Source organism: Papio anubis, chromosome 1, assembly GCF_008728515.1.
Source record: "Papio anubis isolate 15944 chromosome 1, Panubis1.0, whole genome shotgun sequence".
NCBI classification, from domain to species: Eukaryota; Metazoa; Chordata; class Mammalia; order Primates; family Cercopithecidae; genus Papio; species Papio anubis.
Genome location: NC_044976.1, coordinates 68,317,245 through 68,343,296, shown reverse-complemented (window position 1 = coordinate 68,343,296; position 26,052 = coordinate 68,317,245). Strand labels below are relative to the sequence as shown.

The 26,052-nt window shown below is 34.4% G+C and overlaps 1 protein-coding gene across 9 annotated transcripts in view; it reads right to left on the bottom strand.

The window, feature by feature from the left end:
• Positions 1-26,052, bottom strand: part of LRRC7 (leucine rich repeat containing 7) — a 553,086-nt gene that overhangs the window by 110,693 nt on the left and 416,341 nt on the right. For all 9 annotated transcript variants that reach the window (XM_017962453.3, XM_017962449.2, XM_021942826.2 and 6 more), the window contains 3 exons: positions 19,025-19,097; positions 4,353-4,482; positions 3,180-3,295 (listed from right to left, as the gene is read on the bottom strand). In XM_017962453.3, coding sequence (XP_017817942.1) covers positions 3,180-3,295; positions 4,353-4,482; positions 19,025-19,097 — 319 coding nt within the window. The remainder of the gene's footprint in view (positions 1-3,179; positions 3,296-4,352; positions 4,483-19,024; positions 19,098-26,052) is intronic.

Here is a 26,052-nt window from a genome sequence, read left to right as displayed (position 1 = left end):
TTCCATTATATCTGAATAAAAATAAAAAATGGTTAACATGTATGGTTAGAGCTTAAAAGGTCTGGCCCCTAAAAAACCCTCCAGAAATTTATCTGCAACTCTTTTCCTGACTCAGTCCCATCAGGACAACTGGCTCTATCAGCCTGCTTTTTTCTTTGGAACACTCTCTCCCATACTTCACTTTACTGAACCCCACATATCCATTCATTCTTAGCTTAAATACCGTCCTCTCAAAGAGGCTTTTCTTGACTCCTCATTTAAATTACTTCCCTCAATCTGGTTTCAAAGCACCTTGTATTTTCTTTCATGGAACACATTGCAGTTTTTAATTACACATTTATTTTGTGATAATTTGCTTACTCTTTGCTATCCCTCCAAAACTGTAGGCTCCATGAGGGCAAAGGGCCATGCTTGTTTTACTTCTAAAGGAACATACAGCTCCCAATAGTATGTTGACCTTCAGCAAGAATGTTCTTTTGACCTTCATGCAATGTGTAGTAGATATTCAAAGGGGGTAATCTTTAAAAAATTAGCATTTCTAAGATGTATAGCTTGATATTAGCCTTGGTATTCAATCAAAATTATATATTTAGCTTTGGCTTCAGCCTTTGGAGGGCCAAAATACTTCACACTATCTGATATCCTTCAAATTGTGCATGATCAATACATTGTGATCACATGGGTTACCATCAAAGCTAGCTAGCAAAGCAAGTAGTACAAACAAGGCATGCCAATGAGACTTATTACTAACTTCTGGATATTCACTTTTGAATACAGATAAACATTTTAGATATAATATAGAAGGAAAATTTTCTTGTCTTTAATGTATTAGCATTCTGTCAGCCAATAGACAAATAAATTTATTTTGATAATGGAAGTGGGCAATCCTACAGTAATTAAAAATTAATTTTGTAGTTAATTTTATGTGCAAAAGCAGTTAAACACTTCTTAAAAATCTAATAAATATGAAAAGAGATTGAAAGGCAATAAAAATATTAAAACTGTGCATTATATAACTTTAGAAAAAATATAATAACCTTTCTGAGCTAATAAATATTTATAAAATATAAACATGAATATGAAGAATAACTGTTATTAAATTATATCACAAGTCTTTTTTATATAATTGTTACAGTAACATTTATAACTTTAAGCCAAATTACCCATAAAAGTTATTCCTAACTAAAAGTTATTTCAATTCACTCAAGCCAGAAATCGTGAAGTAAGATCTTATTGGGAGAGTTTCTTACATTGTATGGGCTACATTAAAAGCAGAATGTCAATTCTCCTGCACTGAAATTACATGAGTTCAAAACTATCCAGAATCATGTAAACAACATCCATAATATCATCATCAATCCAGTCATAAATGTAGAATATGAAGGAACTGCTAGAAAAAGACAAGGTACCCTTGTTTTTCTTTCCTTTTCCAGTGATCTCTATTTCAAGTGAGCTCTTATTTGGTAACATAAATGTGCAGTACATTGACAACAGGAGCAATCTTGCAGCTGACAAGGCAGAGGAATCACTGTTCCTAACTACAATGTCAAACTTTAAAAATCTATTACATTTTAAATATGAAATTATAATAATCATTACTTTTGGATGACATTTCTTATTTAATCTTTTCTCCAAACAGTTCCTTCTCTGGTGGTAATATTTAACTTTGGCCTTAACTTTAGCTGAATATTGATTTTCACCTCTGCTTGATTTACTGATTGATTTATTAATTTAAAAATACTAATTTGGCTCCAGAGTATGTTCCAGCAACTGTACTAGGACATAACTTAAGCTTATATTTCTGTCCTGATGAAGTTATTTTAAACTTCTGATATTGTGAGCTCCTCTATGTATTATTCATAAATTTTGCCCCAGCACCTAGCAGTGTGTCTGGCTCATTGCAGGTGAACTCAAGTCTGCTACAGTTGTTGAATAAGTATGTTCAAAGTATTAATAGAACTTCTAATTAATTGATCATTGACAATATTTGCTAAGTATATTCTGCATATTATGAATGAATTATTTTCATTCATAATACCAAGAATTTCCTAATCTTATTTATACGAATATAATTAGAGATTTTTAAAAATGTCTTGCCAAAAGTCAGAAACAACTTTCAATACATTTTCCTCATTTTTCCAGGATAGTAACACAGTCGGAAGAGGAAGCAAGGTTGGTTTGACGTGACTTGCTCTGATGCATAAAGCTTTGGTGCTTCCTTGCCCCCGATACTATAAATAAAATTCCAAACTTTTAAATAAAATGTTTTATTCCCTTATGTGGGAATATTATTAACCAGTAAGTGAAGCTTTGAAATTCACATTTTTCCTTAAACTAAGAAAAAAATGAGAATTCCAATGCTTATCCTGAAACTTCCAAAATCTGATTATTCTTGTGATTCCATAAAAGCTAATCTTTGATCACTTCATTGCAAGTTCTCTCAGTCCCTTGTATTATCAATTGTCTGGCTGAAACTTATTGAAAACATAGTGATCATTTTATTTTCTTAGCAGTTATCTCTAGTCAATATTTGTTTTTATCCTTTCCTATTTGAGGATAATTATCTTTTATAGAGTAGGTGGAAACAAAGACGAATTGAGGTTTGCACTTTTTCTTTTTACTCATCTATCAATATAATGCCATTATTAGAAGTAAAGGATCTATCCTTTCCTTGTTCATCCTGCTCTAAACATGACTAAATAGCCATTTCATTGTCAGTATTCTTACTAGCACTTTGATGGAATTGAAAATATACACATTGCCCAGTTAATTTGTTGGAGACCAAAATATGGACATGAAAACACATATGTGTGCATACATACATACATACATATGCACATTTTTATTAATATATTTTATATATTTTTATTATAGTTATTTTCCATGTCTTCATATTATTATGCTTTCTGCATATGGGAAGACTTTTGTGTATAAATTTGTGTGATTCATATTTATATAATTTTAATACATTACATATGCTTTTGATATAATCAAATAACATAATTTTGAAATACCTGGTTTAAAAAATAATTTACCTTCTGCTATTTTAAAGAAAGTATCAGTATTTGCATTCCATATACTATGAAAGGCAGAAAATGCTATCAAAACTATAGGCAAAAAAACTATAATTTGCTTTCAGCAAATAACTAATATATGATTGTGAAATGTTGTAAAAATACCTGTTGTCACTCAAATTTAAGACTCTTAGTTTCTGCATCTGTCCAATCTCTTCAGGAAGAAATTCTAATTTGTTGGAGCGTAGAGACATGACTGTTACATTCTTACAACTTCCAATCTGTAGGTAACAAAATAAAATAGGTTAAAAAAATCAGAGCACAATACTATTTTTAATATTAAAATTTCTCATTTTTAAAACAATTTAAGTAATAGATTTTCTTATTTTTAACTTTCTTTTAATATGTGCATTGTTTTATTTTTATAATGTATCTCTTTAAAATATATGTATATTATATAAATTCTTTTAGATATTAAGGCAATTTATACTAGATTTTCTTTTACATATTAAAAATGAAGAATTTTCTTTATAATTTTATGCTTAAAATACTTGCTAACATTAGTGTTTTCATATATCATATAATTTTGTCTGTCGAAATGAGTACTAATACATCTTTGTTTATAACAGAAGATCATACACACTCAAAAAATACAATATTGTTGACATTTCCTAGGCAAACTTAGTTTTGCTTCACATTACAGTGTTTTTTGTTATTTTTAATAACATATTTTGGCTCTAAAATAATTATGTATTGTTTATTGTTGTATCATCATAAGAGTGTTTAGTAGAAAATGCTCAATTGAAAATGTACTTCACATACAGCAAACTTGAGCACAAAGTAAATTAAAAATATATACTTCATAGTTTTTTGATATTAGTAAGTAATGTACCACTTAGATGTAAAAATTAACAGAATCTCTTGGTGGATTCGGAAGTTAAACTAATATTATAATGCAACATGATACCTTAAAAAGCATATGTACATTTAAAAAGTTTGCTACAGAAATAAAAATGTAATTACTCCAAAATATTATTTATAACTATTCTGAAAACCAAAAGATAGAAATTAAGTGACTTTAAATGATATTTCTTAGCATGAATTGACTTATATTTTCTTACTTTTATTTGCATGTGAGATTTAAGTCAAATGCATTTTCTGGGTCAAATATAAGAACTTGCCATTTAAAATAGAATAATTAGCAAATATATATATAGATAATTCCAATATTATTCACAGCTTAACTCATGAATCTACACTGCTATTCTACCCATTAAGATTTTATTCCAAAACAGATTAATTAAAAGTTAATAAATAGAAAACAAGTATATTTCTCACTTCTCTGGGTAATTCTGGAAGGAAATTCTCATCAACTGCTAATGTCCGAAGACTATGAAGGTAGCCAATAGTAGAAGGTAATGACTCCAGTTCATTACAGCTACAGTCAAATTCTTCTAATAAAGATAAACTGAAAAGTTAAATACATTAGTTAGACATTTTAAAAGTTTAGATGGCAAAACGTTCTGAAAAAGCCACATATCCCAAATTCACCAAAATAAAAATTATTCATGTGTTGACAACATAATATTATATAAATTAATTTACCAGTTCAAATGATTTAATACCATCAAATAAGTGGTTTAACTTGGTAAAATAAATATAGTTTATTTTTTCCCTTTCTAAATTTATCTGTTATTTAATAGCCATTGAAAACAACAAAATAATTTTTCATTTGTTTACAACTTAGGTGTTCTTTTAGCCAGATGTTCAGAGTGTGTATCCTTGGAACAAGTGAATATAACTGTCATGGGGTAAGGAGAAGGGTAGAGAAGGCAGGACCAGGGGATGATTGAGTTGGGAGAAACAATAAAAAGAAAAACATTGATAAAATGTTAGGCATTTTATTAAGCATTTTAGAGAGTAAAGAAAAAAAAAAAACAATTCCTCATAAAAACTCCTTAAGATGTGTAATATTTTAAAGCCCATTCTACACATAAGAAAGTTGAAGCTTAAAGGGGCTAACTTCTTCAAGGTCACACAAAATAACCCTGGGAATTAAATGCAGACAGTAGAGATTCACTGTATTATCCTGCCTCTTAGCAGGTTCTATGGACAGGGCTCATTTCAGCCTGCAGATGTGTTTTGTTTGATTTATACAGTGGTATTTTAGAAAGTGTTAAATTATTTAAGTATTTAAAATTTTACATAATGACCCAGATTTTTGATGCCTCTTGAAAAAGAGAAAGATCTGTCAATACTGGGTCTGTACTCTTCCATGATGAGTAATGGAAGTGGATTAATAGTTGCTGCCTTCAAATGGGCACAGTTCTTCAGTTTGCCTCCAGTTTGTCACAATCCCGACCAGTCCATACTTAGCTGGCTTTACTCCAGATCTACAGAAAGGAATCGTATGGATGTACATCGAAGTTATCACAAGGCAACAAGACACTTCAATGCCCAGTTTGAGATAGCTGGGAAAAAAGGGCCTGGCACAGAGTAAGCACCAGATACACTGCAGCTGGTGTTGGTGTTGTTGAAATTATTACTACACTGTTCTTACTATTCCTATTATATTATTATAATAGGAAGGAACCCCCGGGGTGAAGATTCTACCAATGTAAAGGGAAAAATGAATTTGAGTTAGGTGGAGTAAGTTTGTAGAATTAGCATCCTTTTTTTTTGTTGTTGTTGTTGAGACAGAATCTTGTTCTGTCGTCCAGGCTAGAATGCAGTGGCACAATCTCAGCTCACTGCAACCTCCACTTCCTGGGTTCAAGTGATGCTCCTGTCTCAGCCTCCTGAGTAACTGGGATTACAGGCTCCCGCCACCACACCAGGCTAATTTATGTATTTTTAGTAGAGATGGGGTTTCACCATGTTAGCCAGGCTGGTCTCAAACTCCTGACCTCAAGTAATCCTCAGCCTCCCAAAGTGCTGGCATTACAGGCGTGAGCCACTGTACCTGGTCAGCATCCTTTTTTTATGTTAAAACTAGTTAGCTTGAATGCTGTTTCCTTCTATTATTTATTTAACAATTGAACACAGAAATTAAGCATATGGGTTGAAGTCAGTTAGAATGGATTCGTGTTCCAGCTTTGTAACTTACTAACTGTATTATCTTGGGTATCAATAAATTAAACACAGACCACCACAGCTCAAAAAACAAAGCAGATTTTATTTGTCTGACAGGCAAGGGAATACATGAGAGAAGAAATTCACTGAGTAGCATGCTGAGGAGAAAAAAATCAGTGACAAAAGGAGGGCTGGTGATAGTGGGTCATGATGATTATACTCACTAAGGGTTGAAAATTTGCATTATGGAGAAGGTGGGATGAGTGCACAAGTCTGTGTGCAGCTATGCAAATCAAGTACTATTGCCCATGGGTCAGGAGAAAATCTAATGCAATTAGGACCAGTCTGATTCTGACCAGGGTCATTCAAACTTCATCACGTTAACAGATTCAGCTGGTTAGAACCAGTTGTGGTGAAACACAGCATTCAATTTTGGGTAACAGCTCTTAGGAAAGTGTTGCTTAAGTAAAAATTTTTCCTTTTATATTGACACATCATAGAAATTCTCTCTAAGCCAGTGATTCTTTATATTTACAGTGAGGATACTAATAATGCCTGCCTTGTGCAGTTGCTCTAAAATGAAATGTTAAGAACGTAGCACAGCACCTGTCATAAAATACATGTTCAGCACATTTTTGCTCTTATTATCAGCAAACTGGTTACATTTGTTTCAACATCCTTTGAGGCCCCTCCTATGCAGGGATGGTTATGTTCCTGGGATGCCAAGTGTACACAACTGTGTTACTCTGTGGATGTGTGTTTGCGGGGGCAGGAATCCATATGTGTGAGAGATCTAGTAACAGAGTTTGTTTCTCAAAAAAAAAAAAAAAAAAAAAAAAGAAGTCTAGTACTGGGTCTTACATATATAATGCAGTCAATAAATTTTTTAGAATTGCATAAAAGTCTCTATCAATAGTTTGGGGTTGTGTACTCAGCAGGGAGTCATAAATACTAGGAATTTTTTAAAATAAAAATTACAGATTTATGTTCAGAGGCAGAAGTTAGAGAAGGTATTTAATGAAAATTATATGATTAAGGTTTCTCTCTCTTTTTTCTTTTTTATAAAAACATGTATTGTAGTTAGTCTTGGTGGTTGTCACCTTGCACAATTCCAATGTGTGCACATTTCAGATGTCATGTTTTATTAAACAACATTAGTCTCCCAACAACCTGGCTCAAATTTCAGTTACCTTAACTGAGTAACTGCATCTCAGTTTCTTCAGTCCACATATCACAATGTGAAAATAGATGCACATTGTGATCAGTAACCGGTCACATCACTTCCTTCAAAGTCTGTCAAGGATTGGTCATTGCCCATCTGTTATTTGGCAACACAGACAGCAAAATATGTGTTGCCTTCCTGTCTCTCAGCAGTAGACAGATACTATACACCAAATAATTTAACCATTAAAGCACTACAACTATTGGATAATGCTCTTGGTCACCCTAATTCTCTTGGAGATTGAAATTAAAATGTGAAAATTTGTTTTGTATCACCAAGGACAACGTCATTAATCCAGCCTATAGACCAAGGAGTTATTTCAACTTTTAAAGTGTATTATCTTACACAGACTTTTGAATAGGCTATTCATGCTACAACTGGTGATCATGAAGTTTCTTTACCTGTGTTCTAGATGAAATATGACATGAAATATACAGTTTAAAACATTCAAGCATCATGGCAGAAAGTAACAATAGGTAATATGCATACAGCATAGAATAAACTTTTAGTACTGTGATGGTTAATACTGAATGTGAACTTGATTGGACTGAGGGATACAAAGTATAAATCCTGGGTGTGTCTGTGTGGGTGTTGCCAAAATAAATTAACATTTGAGTCAGTGGGCTGGGGAAGGCAGATCCACCCTTAATCTGGTGGGAACAATCTAATCAGCTTCCAGCGAATGTAAAGCAGGCAGAAAAATGTGAAAAGGTGAGATGGGCCTAGCCTCCCAGCCTACATTTTTCTCCAGTGCTGGATGCTTCCTGCCCTCCAAGTTCTTCAGTTTGGGGACTAGGACTGGCTTCCTTGCTCCTCAGCTTGCTGACAGCCTATTGTGGGACCCTGTGATCGTGTTAATACTTAAGCTTATATATATGTGTATACACACACACACACACACACATATATCTCCTATTAGTTCTGTTCCCCTATGAGAACCCTGACTAATACAAGCATATTGTACAAAATAAAGTTGAATCTAATGTAAATGGAATAATAGAAAAAATTGCTGCCCATGGAAATGCTGACACTGCTACTACTAGAAAGACTCTAGATAAGCTTCCAGAGGACTTAGTGAAGGCAAAATTATATACATAAATGAGGAAAGTGTGATGAAAAGAACGAAGATGTCCCAGAGGAAGTTGCTGGCAATAAACCTCACATAAAAGGAACTTTCAGAGATATCTCATGACACTGAAAGCACAAAAGATAAAATTTGGAAGTGGATCTAAACTTAAAAGGAAAATGACAATTCACTAATGCACAGAAAAGATATTCACACTGTTTAACAACATATCATGAAAAGAAGGCAAGCATTGTTCAACCTAACCTTGATATTTTTTTTAAATTAAAATAAGCCTTAATTCTCAATGTTTCTAATGTTTAATATTACCATATACAAAAATAACTATTAGTTTTACCAGTTTTTTCATTTTCCTATATATTTGTAAACTACATTAACAGTATTTAATGCCTGGACAAAAGGGTTAAAAGACCTTTTGTAAGAACAATCATAATGTTTCCCATTGATTATTAAGACTGTTTTGCACAGTTTCAGATTGCATGGTAATTTTTACTATCCCTGTGAAATATTGTGATTTATAATAAGAAATACATATTTGACCTTCATCCAGTTCTTGGCACAGAACTCCTAAAACCCTTGGAATTGCCAAAGTGATAAGCGTCTTTCTGTATGTTAATGAAATGACTTATGGCTAAGGGCTCTGGTATAGCCTCAGAATGGGGGCTGGTTGCCAAGGGAACCACTTTGTGATTAGAGTTGGAACTTTCAGTCTCACCCCCTGACCTCTGGGGAGGGGAGAGAGGTTGAAGGTTGAGTTGATCAGCAATGGACAATGATGTGATCCATCAGCCCAATATAATGAAGACTCCATAAAAACCCAAAAGATCAAGGCTTGGAAAGCTTTCATGTTGCCAAACACACGGAAGTGCTGGGCAGGTGGCACACCCAGCAAGGACATGGAAGCATCCCTTCCTTCTCACACACCTTTCCTTTTGTACCTGTTCATGTGGCTGCTCATTTGTATCCTTTGTAATATCCTTTATAATAAAATGGTTAATGTGTTTTCCTGATTTCTGTGAGCCATTCTAGCAAGTGATTGAGCCTCAAGAGGGAGTGATAGGAAGCCCCAATTTGTAGGTGGTCAGTCAGACGTACAGGAGGCCTGGACTTGTGGTTGGCATCTGAAGAGGGGGGATAGTTTTGTAGGACTGAGCCCTGAACCTGTGGGATCTGATTCTAACTTCAGGTAGATGTGTCAAAATTGAGTTAAATTGTAGGGCACCCAGCTGGTGTCCACAGAGAACTGGAGAATTGCTTGGTGTGGGAAATGCCATACACATCAGTGATCAAAACTAGTCTGTGTTGAGTGTTGATAATTCAGTAGGAAAAATACAGATTGGTGATTCCTTCCTTTCCTTCCTTCCTTCCTTCCCTCCCTCCCTCCCTCCCTTCCTCCCTTCCTCCCTCCCTCCCTTCATCTTTTTCTCTCTCTCTCTTTCTTTCTTTTTCTTTTTTTTGACTAAATCTTGCTCTGTGCCCAGGTTGGAGTGCAGTGTCATGATCTCGGCTCACTGCAATCTCCGCCTCCTGGGTTCAAGCGATTCTCCTTCCTCAGCCTTCCAAGTAGCTGGGATTACAGGCGCCCACCATTATTTGGTGATTTCTATACAGTCCCGCACTACTCTGCAGAGCAAAGAATTCCTATATTAAAAAGACATTTTTACTGCACCATGGGCAATAAGGAATGAATAATTTAGAGCCTGAAAGTATTTTACATCTTTGGGTTGCAACGAAGAGCTTTCAGGTGCAAAACACATATTCCTCAATGATCTCTGAAATTCCAAAGATTCAAACTCATAACCTACAATTCCAGCTGACTTTATTGGTCACTATTTTGTTAAAAATCATTTAAGATGTTTTAATACAAAATCCTGTATTAAAACAGTTATCGCACTTAATCAGATTACCACTGACATTTTGTAATGAAGTCAAAAAATAGACCAAAGGTTACCATTATTTTTTTAGATGTTTTATTTTTATAATTGTGGAAATTAAAAATAAGTTGCAAAGAATGTGTGAAGTACTTTAAAGTAGTGTTTCCCCAACTTCAGTGTGCATGCCAGTCACAAGGAGAACTTAATAAAATGCAGATTATGATTGAATGGTTTGGGGTGAGGCCCGGGTCCTGCATTCACAACCAGCTCCTAGATAATGAGATGCTGCCAGTGCAGGGGCCACACAATAAGTTGCAAGGATTTAAATAAAACCTTTCCAAATCTATCAAGAGTATCATTTAAACACATAAAATAGACATGTCAATAAATACTAAATGACATACAAATATTACAATAGTTGTTTAGGTCACATATGCTTCAGAATGAATGATGCTACTGGGAATAATCATGTTTGAAATCAACACTATTGACTTCAGTTTCTAAAAATATTCTGTACAGTTTTCTCTACTTTAGTTTCATGTTCATGAGTTGCTCTTGGATGGGAAAAATATTACTGTATCATTAACCCTCAATTACCTAGCTAATATGGAAGAAAGATTGTGAATATACTACATAGATAATTTATAATTTCACTTTAACATCAGTGGTGACCATTAGATATAATTAATCTATGATGAATGTAGATGATAATAAATATAAAAATAACTGGCTTTGGGCTTCACCTTCTTAATTCACTTTTAATTCTTAACAGAAGTAATGTAATTCAGTGGAAAATATTTAGACAGGTGTGAGTTCCAATTCTAGTGTAGATACTTAATAGTTGAGTGACCTTTATCTACTATTAACCCCTGTTTTCTCACCTATAAAATTGGTTGATAACATCTAACATATAGAGTTTCAATGAAGATTAAATATATGCTAAACCCCTGAATGCTAAATGGAATAGATATCACATTCCATTAAAGTGGCCTGTTATGAGGTAGAGAACCCTGAAAAACAAAAACACATCTTGAACAATCTATTTCTGAAACCTGTAAAAGTTGTCCTGCGATATTCCCTTGTTAAGATCAGTTGTTTCATAAAATAAAACTGCCTTCTATTCAACAGAATGTAAAATTGTTTAGTAAGATGTGGGGGAGGTAAATTTCAGATGACTCTGAAGAACTGTTGTTGTATTAACAAAGATTTAGTAGAGAAGTAGAGAGGAATATAAGAGAGAGAGGGAGGGTGGCAGAGGCAGGGAGGAAAGGAAGGAGGAAGAGGGAGTGAGAGAGACAGAGAGAGAGAGAGGGAGAGAGGGAGAGAGAGGGAGAGAGGGAGAGAGACAGAGAGAGAGAGAGAGAGAGATTGACTTGTTTGCCAAAGATGAGCTGCTTAAATATTCACTGCCTAAAATGCCAGTATAATCCAAAGTAGACACCCAACTGCAGCCAGGCAGCTGGGATTGGAGTCTAGACCCTAATAATTACTAGTTACTTAATCACTGTGTACCTCAGTTTCATTACTGAGCAAAAGCAGGTGACAGCAGTACTTAATCATGTGTCATAATGCCTAAATACACATAAAAGAATTAATACATGTAAAACACTTAGAATGGGCACATAGTAAATGTTAAGTAACTTTTGCTTTTATACTCATTTTCAGAGATTCTACAATCAATTTCATTTAATTTAGGCTAGGAATCAAGTTTTAGGTTCTATTCTTAATTTTCTTTTTAACATTAGATAAGTTGCTTGGGCTGCTTCTAAATAATAGTAGGAAATTTGCAAACTTCAGTCAGACTAATTCTTTTCTATACTGTTTTCTAAATAAAACACACCCCGTTTTAGTACTAAATCTCACAGCCTATGCTGAATCCAGAAGTATGACAAAAACAGCATTCATTAGAAATGTAAATATCTAGATTTTACCTCTGAAATGTTGAGTGATTTTAAGCAGCTATCATTATCATACAGATAATAAACTTTTCATTTGAACCAAATTTTCCCAGCTATCTAAAACAACTAGAAACCTTTGCTTTCCTTTTCACTATTTAGAAAGTTGATTAGACGCTTGAAAATAAAATTTGCAAAAAAATTACATTAGATTATTGGAGAAAAATATCACCCAAATGTGATATATTGTTTAAAGTATTTTTTAGTCAACAGATCTGCAACCCATGAGTAGAGAATAGCTTCATTCATTAGCAAAGACTAATTTTTAAAAAAGACACTATATGTTCCACATTGGGAGACTGAAAGATTTCTTAACTAATGAAAAATATGGAAACATTTCATGCATGCAGGAGTAAGTACTGCAAATAATATTTGTTCACAGCACATAAACAGTCACAATTCTGAAATGCTGGGGAAGGAAGTAGAGGAGGAAGTAGGCAGTGAAGGAGGATGGCTCTTAAATTGATATCATTAGTGGTTTTGTGCTTTAACTGAAATCTTATACGATCATCAATGAAATTCCATTTGATCATTTCTTTGTACTTTTCTCAATAACTTTGTGCAAATGTGAAGATGCCTTTATTACTCTGGCAAATGCATTACTTTTTTTTTTTTCTTTTCTTTTTTAAACTGCTCTAAGTTCTTTGACTTGAAAACCAACTACTATGATTCAAAACAGTTTATTCTTCAGGACTCTGTCACAAAGCATGGAAACAATTTCAAACACCTCATCTCCTAAGAATAGATGTTGTAAGTTTAAAAGATATATGTTATGGACTGAACGCTTCCCTCCAAAATTCATATGTTGAAGTGTTAACCCCCAATGTGATGGTATTTGGAGATGGGCCTTAGGGAGATAATTTAGAGTTGGATAAAGTTATAAGGGTGGGGCCCTCATGATGGGATTAATGCCTTTGCAAGAAGAGAAACTGGGGCCTGTTCTTCCCTCCGACAACCAACCCATGCAAAGAGGAGGTCACGTAAACTCACAGCAACATGGTGGCCACCTACAAGCCAAGAGAAGAGGGCTCAGAATAGAACCTACCTTGCTGGTGCCTTGGACTTGGACTCCCCAGCTTCCACAACTGTGAGAAGTAAACATCTATTGTTTAAGCCACCCCATCCATGATATTTTGTTATGTTAGCCCGAGCAGACTAAGACATTGTACTATTACTACATTTGCAAATACTTACAAAATATTTTTCTTTTTTAGACCCAGATATTTCATTCATGTAATATAACTAAACCTCATATAGATGAACATAAGCAATGATCAATAAATAAATATCTTTTTGGATTTTACTATTAATAAAATAATGACTGTAATAATTTATTGAAGGCTATCTAGTTCTAAGTGCCACAACAATTTCTGACAATTATTATTTCCATTTTATAGATGGGAAAAATGTGGCTCAGAGACATGAAATGACTTGCTCATGGTCAGTTAGTGAATGGGTGGAGGAGCCAGGATCAAAACTGAAGTCTAGTTCCAAGGCTTGCAAACAATCCTCTGTGCCATACTGTCTTGGCACAATGAAAGAGATGAGCAACATTCAAGACATGGTCCAGCCCTCAAGGAGCCTATATTCTAGTTGAGAAAACTTGGAAAAATAAGCAAAAAGTTAAATGATGATACAAAAGATAAACACGAGACTGATATTATATCTGGAAAAAGAAATGATAAGTTAGTAGTGTTTCTTTAACTTGTATACAGAGTCCTCCAAAATTATTTGTCCATGAAGCTTGCTTTTATGTCATAGCTATTAATGACCCTTGGCAAGTCACCTCACATCTCAAAGCCACATGTTACCCTTCAGGCCTCTGAAGCCCATAGAGAAGAAGGGATTTATTTAGCTTTGCATAGACACTTAGATTTCTTGATTCCTAGTCCAGCAATCTTTCTGTTTGACCATACTCTACGAAGGAACAGCTTTTAAAAATACCCATTCAGATTTCTAAGTTTTCATTGCTTTTATCCAAGACACAAAGCTAAGAAGATAAGGCTCAGAGTGCGGTAGTACCTCCTTTGCAGTGTACCTCCTTTGCAGGTAGACTTATGGTACCCATTGAATGACCAAATATGAAGTTATTTACAAAATAGGTGACTCAACGACCATATATATAAAGAGGCATCACATATAGTTCAGTTAACAGCTTGGCATTGAAGTCTGGTGACTTCTCTCTGCCTTTGTTTCTGTATCTGTTGATAGTGACATAATACATATCATATAGTGCTAACGAGGCCTTTAAGTAAATAAGATAGTACCTGTAAAGAAAACACCAAACATGAGGTCTGGAACACCGTGAGTACAAAAAAAGGCATACATTATCATTTTTATTTGATATTAAACTCTTAGAGCTGCTGAAACTCCTAGGCATATAGTAAAGTTCAGCAACAACAAAATAACTAATTTTACAAGCCATTTGGCACAAAAGTCATGGAATCCATTTTAACTGTGAAAAATGAATTCTTCCAGGAGTTTTTAAGATAAGTCTGAAATACTGAAATATTCTGTGTGCAGAATAAGAATATTTTTGGTCACTGTATCTGGTCCTCACATTTCTAGGCTTTCATTGCCCCAAGTTACAGGTAGAATGTTGCATTAAAAACATAAATCATTTGGCAATTTATGAAACTTTTATTTTTGATAAAACTTTTTAATACTTTTAAGATAATTATCCAGTAAAAACTAAAATGAAAATAAAATGAAGTATGTGAATAACCTAGCATCCATATTCACTTACATAATTTCTCTACTTCTTATTTTGCATTTTAACTCTGAATCAAGGCATTCAGTAGGAAAGTAGGTGCATGGCAGTTCTAAATATGAAGCCATACTCATTACAAACATCATTAATGTTTGATATTTTCATCCTCTTACTAAAGAACACTGATTTCGATTTCTATATAGCTGTTCTGATAACTATACAACAACTATAATGGAATCAAAAACAAAAGTAGGTTAGGATCTAGTGTTAATAATTTTCAGAAACTATAGAATTCTGGAGCTGGGAAACAAAAACGATCTTCATTGAGGTGAGGTATATACATTATGAGACAGAATAAAATAATGAGATGACATAAAATTATAAGTTGTGAAAAGTAGCATGAAAGAAACAGCAGGAACAGGGACAGGAAATTTGCTGGTGATTATATTGGTGGAAGGTCATTTAGGGACGGCCTCACTGTGGAAGAGATATTTAAATCTAGATCTATAGTCTTGTTATTCACAATGTTTCCCATGAATCTGCAGCATTTTTTTACATCACCTGGGAGCTTGTGACAAGGGCAGAACCCAGGCCCTTCAGGTCCCAGACCTACTGGATCAGGACCTGCCTTTTAAACAAAATTCCCACATAATTTGAATGCTCACTGAAGTTTAAGAGTACGGATCTAGAAGATGTGAAGTAGTTAGCCTCATGAAGAGTGCGGAAAGAATATTTCAGGTAGAGGTAACAACAAATCAGAAAGCCCTGAGACGGGGAAAAGCCCGGCTTACTGAAGGCACAGGAGAAGGGCCAGTATGACTGAAGCCTAGTGAACAAGAAGAGTGGTACGATTATTGAATGGTAGATGTGACTACAGTCATGTGTCACTTAATGACTGGGATGAATTCTGATAAATATATCATTAGGTGATTTCATCACTATGTGACTGTTACAGATGTAGGTACACAAACCCAGATGGTGTAATCTATTACACACCTACATTATATGATATAACCTATTGTTTCTAGTCTACAAAACTATACAACATGTGATTGTACTGAATACAGTAAGCAATTGTAACACAATGGTATCTATTTGTGTATCTAAACATATAAAAGGTACAGTAAAAATACAGTATTATAATCTTATGGGAGCACAGTCGTATATGTAGTCCACTACTGGCATGACCGTACTATCACTATCATCAGGCCCGTCTGTATAGGCTGTTTATACATTTTATAATAAAATTTCTTAACTTTGTAGCATGAATTTTTTGTTATATTCTGGCAATGTTTCCCCAGTAATTAGTAGGAAAGCCCTATAGCAGAGACCCCTAGACATTTGTGTCCTCGAAGGCAAGTAGGGTGGGAATTGAAAGTACTCCTCTACTCTGAAGCCATCATTGAGGAAAGAGTCCAGAACTAGAGCGGGTGGCAGCAGCAGCTTTCTGGGCTCCTGGTGCTTCAGTGAGGAAGAGCACAGTGTGCCAATAAGTCTGGAAGTGGAATGGGAGCTGTACAGAAGAAGAGCTGGGCCTATGGTCCCACACTTTTGGATACTCTATTTCTCAAGTAGTTACATCCTTACTTCAGATGATTTGAAAAAAAAATTTCTGGAAGATGTACATCACAAATTTCTCCTGCTTTTTTCTTATAAATCACAGTTCCACATCTCTCATGCTGGTTGCCCTCTTGTCAATTGATATAGATGAAGTCCAGAACTGACAGAATCAGAAGTGTCAGAGAACACTTGAACTATTAGTACCTATTATTTTTGAGTGGATACTTCCGTCTACCCAGCTAATGCTTCAGTGGTTTTCTGGACAGTTCCATTATTATATTGGCTATACTGATTATGGCCAATCAAAGCACTGATTTCTCCCTACTTCTCCAAGAATCTCTATTAAGTTCTATTGGGTCTTTCAACAAAGCACCCACTCTTTTCAGCTTTTGAAATATTGCTTCTGTCATCGAACGTAAGTATTTTTTCTGGCTTTGTGGTATCTGAAAATTTAATAAGAATGAGAAGCTTTCAATAAGAAGCTTCACTATTCTGCCTTCTCAGTGTTCATAGATGCTCTAATTCTCAGTCACTCACCCTGCTTTTCTGGAATAAGCTTTTTGTCCAAGCAAGTGAAAGCTGCTGACAGCCAACTGATGTTTCCATATCTGTTCCTTTTGAATATAGTAGTATAAAAGCTTATACCAAGTTACTATTTAAACAGTTCAGTTTTCTCCACATTTATAATTCAACTACCAGGAAGATTTCAAAGGACATGACTAAATTCTGGTGGTAGCATAAAAACTAAGACTGACTGTAGTTTAGGCTGTGTGTACAGAGCCAGGCTGCAAGCCCCGCTTGGCTGCTGGGGAGGAGACAGAGTTAGAGCTTCAGGTTGCCTGTTCCTGAGGCAAAGTCTGGCATGAGGTTCTGTTGGTGAAGGTCAGAGGCAGGAACTTGCTTTGGGGTATGATGGGAGCTCAAGGCACACATGTATCCAGTGTTGGTCATGGGCTGAAACCAGACTCCAGAAAAAGCTGGGAGGTCCTCACCTGGGAGGTCAAGAGGCCAAAATTCTGGCTAAAAATTACCAACAAATCTAGTTCTCAAGATGACCAAAATCAGGGTTATACTTCCTACTGAAAAAGCTACCTTTCTTTGTCTATTTTTAGGCTATTGACACTTTTTAATTTGTCTTCAAAGAGCCAGGGTACTTTCATAAGAAATATGAACATAAGTGGCAAATACCAATCATGATGTAAGCAGGGATAAAAGAAGTTGAATTCAGTTTCCCCTGAGTATTGACCCAAAGAAGAAAGATTAGTGCCTATCTTAGTGCCTGCTTTTAAAAAACACCGGGCTGATAAAGATAATTAGTTTTGTGTACCCTTAAAGTTAAGTTCTCTCTGCTCTATACTGGAGAAAATGCAAGTAACTGTAGAGAGAAACACACTGTAGAGTGAGGGCATTAAAATAAAAAAAAAATGGTTGAGAATTTTACTACTCTTCAAAGTCTGAACATCTGAGTTTGAATTTTAGCAAGTTGCTCCACTCTATAAAAGTTAAACTTTCTAGATCAGGGGCTATATGCTGACTTGGCAGGTGATGAGGGAGTGATGGGGAGGAGGATTGGGGGAGAGGTGACAGACATTTTCGCTGTCTTCATTGCAGTGGTGATAGTTTCAAGGCTTCTTAGCAATGTCAAAGTTTATCAAATTGTAGACTTTAAATGTGCAGTTTTTTGTATGTCAATTATGCTTAATAAAAAGCTATTTAAAAAATAAGGCTTTCCCTTCTTGAGAATACCAAATTTGTTAAATTAAGAATTTATATGATTCTTCACATTAAGATGTAGGGCAAGATCTCAATAAAATGCCCTTACATAATTTCAGAATGAAGACAGCCTCTATTGATTTCTCATTTTACACAGATTGTAAACAATAGTAGTTCAGTGGAACACTGATAATATATATAGTTCTTAAAGAATTGTAAACGAAATGTTAATGACAATGTAAAATTAGAAAGAAATTATTATCAAATAAATGGAGTATATTTTATCTTTAAAAGGCAATATTAGACTTTCATCTTGAAGTTTTAAAAAATGCTAGTTAAGCAGATGCTTTTCTCTTTAGCTTCTAAAAATACATTAAGATTCTATGAATATCAAATGTTACTAATAGTGTAATGGTAACATATACATATTGCAGAGCCTTATAAAAATTGGTTTAATTTTGCAAGAAATAGTCAAGTGAATTCAGAGCTGCTACACAGTCAAAAACATCAAACTAATAATATCTGAAAAATACCAGCAAGAGTATAATTGAAGGTCTGGGTAATCATTTTGCTTGTGAAAGTTTCATGGGTAAACATTTCTCATGATATTATAAAGTTGGATGGCAAATGCAATGTTTAGATATAAAATTAAATTAAGATACATACAAATATATATAAATAAAATATAGTTTAAAATAAGCTGACAGATGAACAGGATTATTGGTATCTTTAGTAGAAAACGTTTTGAAGTAGAAAACTCAATATATCCTTTAGTTTCTGGCTTTAGAGAGGCTGACTGGTATGAAAAGTTGGCACTTACTTTCCGATTGTATTGGGTAGCATTGTAAGTTGATTGTCATCTACTTTTAGAGTAGTTAGTTTTTTCAAAAGTCCTAAAACAGAGAAGAAGGTTGATTAATACATAAAAGCAGATTTATGACAGAAAATGTTATATAAAAGAAATCAAATGAATCACTTGTGTTGAATGCTTGGCATGCTAATTGGCCACACTCTGCTAATACACACTCATAAAACTGACATTTGTGTGTAGTATAATTTTGACCTTCTAGTTGCAAAAAAATGCGTACATCAATGACGGTTCAAGAATAAAAATGCACAGAAATAAACAAAACATACAGCTCCACATACACCCCAGTTGACACTAATACTACTACATTTCCCTTTTGTATTCTACAGCAAATGGACCAGTTGAAATTTTTCAAGCCAGCTGTGATTTAATATTTAATTAACTCCTAAGCAGTAATAACTAACATCCCTGTTGTGATACAAATTGGAAACAAATCTGAATTGAGCCCAGTGATCAACAAAAGTGAATACTGAAGTATTGCAATGCAGTGGTTATAATTATGTTCTTGGAAATTTACAATATATGACCTCATATTCTTTTTGGCACCATAAAGCCTGCCTTGGATCAGCAATAAGCACAAAAACTTAGAACTGGCCAGGAATTTAAGTTACAACTATTTATCTTTCACTATCTGATTTACGGCCTCCATACCCTTAACGGCTTGCTCTCTTCCCAGGGCTTTAATGAGCAATAGCCACACAGTAATTGAAGAACAGTTGCATTTGGCATAATCAACTTCCTTACCCAACCATAAAATAACCTACAATATTGATATGGCTTAAATAGTCCAAATCCAAGGGCAAAGGATTAACACTTAAATTTCGTTTTACATTGGAACTACATACATACACTATAGAATGCTCCATTCTGCAAAAAAAAAAAAAATTGTTCTAATTGACATAGTAAGTTTCATGGTCAAATATGTTTTGAGAGACACCAAATTAAACAAAATAAACAAAAAAACCCACAAAATTTAATTTTGTTTAATTTAATCCTAGTTTTTCTAGGAGCTTTTAATATACTAATGTGACTCTCCAGAGTTGTTATGGAATTCGTGTGTGTGTGTGTGTAGGGGGGTGGTGCACAACATGTTGTCGAGCTAGTTTTTGGGCACATGTTTTGAGAAACTGGCTATAAATCATGCTCATATTTCTCAAGAGTTTTGAGGGTTCCTCAAAGGCATAGAGTAAATCACAAAAAGTCTGAAATAAAGCTGTGGCTGCACTTCACATTTCAGTATGTTCTATTACGTATTCTTCAGAAGCACTCAGAATCTCTACTGCAGTAGAGAGAAATGTTATCACTATCAGACTGTTATAAGTAAATACCTGGGAGCTGAATACATCAGCTTGAAAACAGCATCACCTGGGAAAGGGACAATTCACACTGTGGCAATTTATCACTGAAGTCTGAACATCCACTGCCATATCCATCTATGTTCAAAAGGTGATTGAATCATTTTAGCTTCTCTAGAGCGTATATTAAAATATCAGCCTTGGAAGTATAAAAGAACACCTGAGCTTGTTTTTCAGTTATGGAAAGAAAACAGGGAAGTATGAATTATAGTTAAGTTTTTTGTGATTTGGTAGCTTGGATCAGACGAGCGCCCTGCCTGCCAGTGGAGCTGGAGGTGGGTTGATGGTCTCAACATCACTCAACTGGGTCACAAGAAGCTTGGGAGTGGGTGACAGATGGCTGAGCAAGCATCACAAAGTCAGGGTGCAAAGTACTTTCAGAGGATCATGGTCTCCAGGTCTGAAGTAATGCAGAGAAAACCCTGAGGCAGGTTAGGGCCTAAGGCTAAATGCTGATGTGACAGATTTTCCTGAAGATTAGAGTAGTGGCTCTCACAAGAAGCTTCTGTTAAGTGCATCTTTTTCAATATTTTTAAAGGTTGAAGCAATTTAGTTCCCGCTCAGCTCCAAGTCTGTGGGTTTAAAGGAATTTCACTCATCTGTGATGTGGCTATTTTGCCAACACTCATATTCCATCCAAGAGATACTCTTTGGACAGTATGGAGCTTCTGTAGAATCATGACTGCTCCTGAGATGAAATTAGGCTGCAAGCCTCACCCTTGTTGCTCATGTCTTCCTCTGGTAGATAATATATTTATTGCATTTCTATATCATATGCACTTGGACTCTTTTCTCTAGAGTAATCAAAGGTATTTTATCCTATTCCTTCTCTCTACTTGTGCACTTCTCCAAGTCTCCATCTCTTCATCCTATACTCTCAACTAAGAAATACTGAAGAGATAGAAAAAGAAGGCCTTTTCCTATAATTTTAACTATATACACATATATATGATCAGCATCAATATATTAAACATTAATTTACTAATATTTACATTTACAAATATACAATAGAACTTTGAAAGCAAATAGTTGTGCACTCATCAAATCTAAGATTATAATAAATATTATATTATTACAATAGTTGTTTACTATATGTCAGGTACTGTTACTACTATCACTTAATAGATGATGAAACTGAGGCACGATTACTTGTCTAAGGTCACACAGCAAGTAAGGTAGAAAAGCCAGAATCAGATCTCTAAGTAACCTAACTATAAAGCCCGTGCCCTTAACCTGTAAGGGAGTAAGATAAATTATTAAGCAAAATTTTTTTCTTTATTTTTATTTTTCTTTATTGAGTTTCTCTGCTATCCAAAGATTATTAAAACTCTCCATCTAGAAGAGGAAAAGAGTCCCTTTCATTTGCCCTGGAACCAGCACAGGAAAAGTGACTCAGTATACAGGGCTTGTTGTTGAGTATATCACTCCATTCAAATACCCTATCACTGCAGAGGAACTAAAAAAGGCATGAAGAAAGTAAAGATTTTATTTTAGTTGCCATATCCCTCTGTTAATACTGTGAAGACTCTTATCTTTTATTCTTTTAAATGTTGGTAGTCCAATAGATAATCCATGCTCCAAATAAGGAGGACACAATGCAATTCGCCATGCAATTATCACCAGTGAACCATTCTAGGGCCTCAGAACAGAGCTCTCAGTTTTCTATTCCAGATATTTATTTTGATCAAGAAAGGGAATTCTCTGAGGAGAGTCAGTTACTCTACATCTATAATCAGGGACTGTGGCAACTCTGCAGATGTAAAAACACAAATTTCCCTGACAGGTCAATAAGGTCCAAAGATAGTTCAAGGAGTAAGCTACTACAACAGTTACTTTGAGAAGCATTCAGGTCATAAATGAATGTGTAAAATATATAATACCACCTACCTATCCTAGTGTGTCATATGCCAATCCAGTGTCTAGCTTGATATTCTCTGTTACCCATTACATGCTGACTTCTTCAGACCAGAAGGCTAATTTCCTAGTTTGCTTTCTTAAAGGAAACTATTTTATACAAACAATTATATCATGTTAATAATAATGCTTCATTTTCTACCAGTTTTTTTTTTTTTTTTTTTGAGACAAGGTCCCATTCTGTCACCCAGGTTGGAGTGCCATGGTGCTATTATAGCTCTCTGCAACCTCTGAACTCCTGGGCTCAAGCAATCCTACTGTGTCAGCTTCCCTAGTAGTTAGGACTGCAAGTGTGTGCCACTGTGCCTGGTTAATTTTTAAATTTTTTTGTAGAATTGGGGACTTGCTATGTTGCCCAGTCTGGTAACGAACTCTATTGCCTTTGTAAAATCAAACTTTCTGTGTTTTGTTTTAGATATGTCTCATAACCACAATATAGCTGAACTTGAAATTCTGGATCTTTTAACAGAATAAGTTTAATCCATTAAATCTATTACATTTGTTGTGATTTATGACAATTTGAATTTATTTTTACCATCTTATTTTATAACTTCTATTTTATCATTTTTTTACATTTTATTTTTCTTTCTTCCACCATATGAATATTTTCTTTCAGAACTTTTCCTCTCCTCTCCTGGTTTGGAAGTATCAGTTTCATTTCTATTAAGTAGATACATTTACATTTTTAACATATCTATTTAACTGAATATTTCATGCAAAGTTATGCAGTATTTCTAGCCTCTGCTTGAATAAGATAAGGTCCTTCACATTCCTTAATCCTGTCTAACATTGCTCTACCCTGTTCTTTATTTCAACATTTTAAATATAAAAGATTCATCTTTTACAGGCACTAATTATTTAGATATAACAACATCATTTACCAAATTGAGTAATTTAATTAATTTAATTTACCAACTTAAGTTGGTAAATTTAGTTACTCAATTCACCAAATTAAGTTGGTAAATTTGGTAAAGCTTGCCATTGCTTTATGTATTCACTTCCTTCCTTCTGAGTTTTTTTGTTTTCTGAGTGAAGTACATCTTTTAAGAGCAGATTCTCTTATTCTTGGTATATGTTCAAATATATCTGTTGCGCACTCACTCTTGAATGAATGTTTAGTTGGGTATAGAAATCCAGTCTGCCTGTGATTAACCTTCAGTATTCTGGAGATATTACACCGCTGTCCAGAAGATATTGTCACTGATGACAATTATGACTTCTCTAATTATTATTTTGTAGATAAGCTCTTTTTGTTCTATGGCAGCTTTAAACAATATTTTTCTTTGTCCTTGCAGTTTCAGAACAATGAGCCAGTGCAAATTTATTATATTTATCTCTTTTAGCACTATGCATTTAGTATGATATATTAGTTGTGTATTTAATGCTGAAAAATAGTATCAACTGTTTTCTCTTTGAATAGCTCCTCTTTTCCATTTATTCTGTTGTGTATTCTAGAATTCTGTATTTATTCCCGGAGAATGTAATTTTTTTTTTGCTTTTCTTCATTTTTAGAATGCAATTTCTATTCTATTCCCTGTGTCTCTTAAGTCATCTTTAATATTTCTTATTAACAAATTTCTATGTGCCTGTTCTGTTCCTCAGCACTGTCTTCCAACTTACAAATTTTTTACCTGACTATACATACTTTCTTCATTATAGCTGAATTGTATTTTAAAATTTCCCTACGTGGTATTTCATACCTAAGGTGGTATTTTAATTTCCAAGATTTATTTTTCAAAATTTATTTTTGAAAACTTTATGGCAAATTAAAATTGTAAATAATTATCAGGTACATAGTGATGCAGTGGTATCACTTTAGAATGATTGAATCAAGCTTATTAACATATCTGTACATTTAATCATTTATTCCTCCTGTCTAACTGCAACTTGGTACCCTTTGACCAATATCTTCCTTTTCATTTTCAGGATTTTTAATTGATTCTTTTTCTTAACCATCTATTTTTAGTCATAGCTCATATTTTTGTTTGATAAGTCATATTATTGTATTTCAGCATTTTAAATATAAAAGAATCCTCTTTTACTGGCACTAATTATTTGGATATAACAACTAATTGTTATTCTTTTATCTATTTGAGGTTCTATACATACTTAAAATAATTTTTATATTGGTTGATAACTTTTATTTCCCTTAGGGTAAATTCTGCTATTTGGTTGAATTTTTGGTTGTCAAAGCAACATTAGTTTCCTTCAACATTTTTGTTTGCAAGCTCATCTGTGAGGGTGAACGTTTCCCCCTTCACTATGCTCACCTCTCCCTGTTTGGCAGTTTTCTGGTTACCTCCACCTGACCCCCAGGTTTCTGGAGTTCAGAACCAGTCTTATATTAGCAATGTTGGTGGTCTTATCCTTTGTGGATGCTGCAGATTCAGTCCAAGCCAGTTTGTGACTTGCCATAGTTTTCCGCAGTGAATTTTCTGTTGTTTCCCTTTTCTCTAGCTCCACATACTAGCTGTAAATTTTTTCAGTCCCTTTTCACAGAAAAGAGGTCCCACCTTAATCTTCTGTAAGTTCTGATTCCTCTGTTGTGTTTAAGGTCCTTCTATTTCTTATTTCACTGTAAGAACCAAACTCACAGCTGCTGTTTGTGGTTTGTAGCCCATCAGGCCTGGGGATATTGCTGGCTTTCCATTCTATCACAGGTTCAGGTTGATGTTCATTCTTCTTAAGCAAAGATAATTTTTCTTTTTTAAAAATCAGATTTTTTTTTTCCGGAGATGGAGTCTTGCTATGTTGCCTAGGGTGGACTTGAACTCCTGGGCTCAAGCAATCCTCTTGTCTCAACCTTTTGAGTAACTGGGACTGTTGGCACACGCCACCATGCCTGGGTGAGTGTGGCTAAACTATTTTATTTACTAAGTGTTCAAACAGCACATAGAATATGCCAGGCACAGTTCTTGGCACTGAGGAGTCAGTAATGAAGAAAAATACGTTCTTTGAATATATATAGTTTTTATATTTTCATGATATATTTAAAATGGTATGGGATGGTGGTTGAGTAGGGGTGTAAGGTTATGTATTAAGTTGCTCTGTCATCTTGACCAGTGGATATTCTCTATAATCATACTTCTTTACCTGTTACAACATAAACCAGTATTTCCTTAATTTGTCTGATCACAAGTCTCATCTATGATGTTTAATAAAAATACAGATCAGGGGGCTTGTCTCATTTACTGAATCAGAATCTTAAGAGACAAAGCCTAGAAATGTGGAAGTGTTTAATAAAACTCTCAGTTAAGACCCATGATTGAGCAAGTTAGAGAAATACCATTATAAAATACGTGATTTTGTAAATAAAAAGTCAACAATTCTAGAAAGAAAGAAAAGATAGACCACAATTTTGCTAAAACTAATGTTCTTTATCAGCCTCAAAGAATGGCTAAATAGAAGTAATAATGCATTGAAGAAAAATTTGGGAAATTGCCTCATCTTCAACTGGATTATCTAGGATATGGCTTAATTTTTAAAAAGTTACACGTTCTGGAACTTAATAATGATTAAAAATTTACAACTAGTATGTGGAGCTAGGGAAAAGGGGAACAGAAAATTCACTGTGGAAAACTATGGCAAGTCACAAGCTGGCTTGGACTGGATCTGCAGCATCCACAAAGGATAAGAGCACCACATTGCTAATATAAGACTGATTCTGAACTTCAGTCAGTCTTAATAATGATTAAGTTCCAGAACATATAA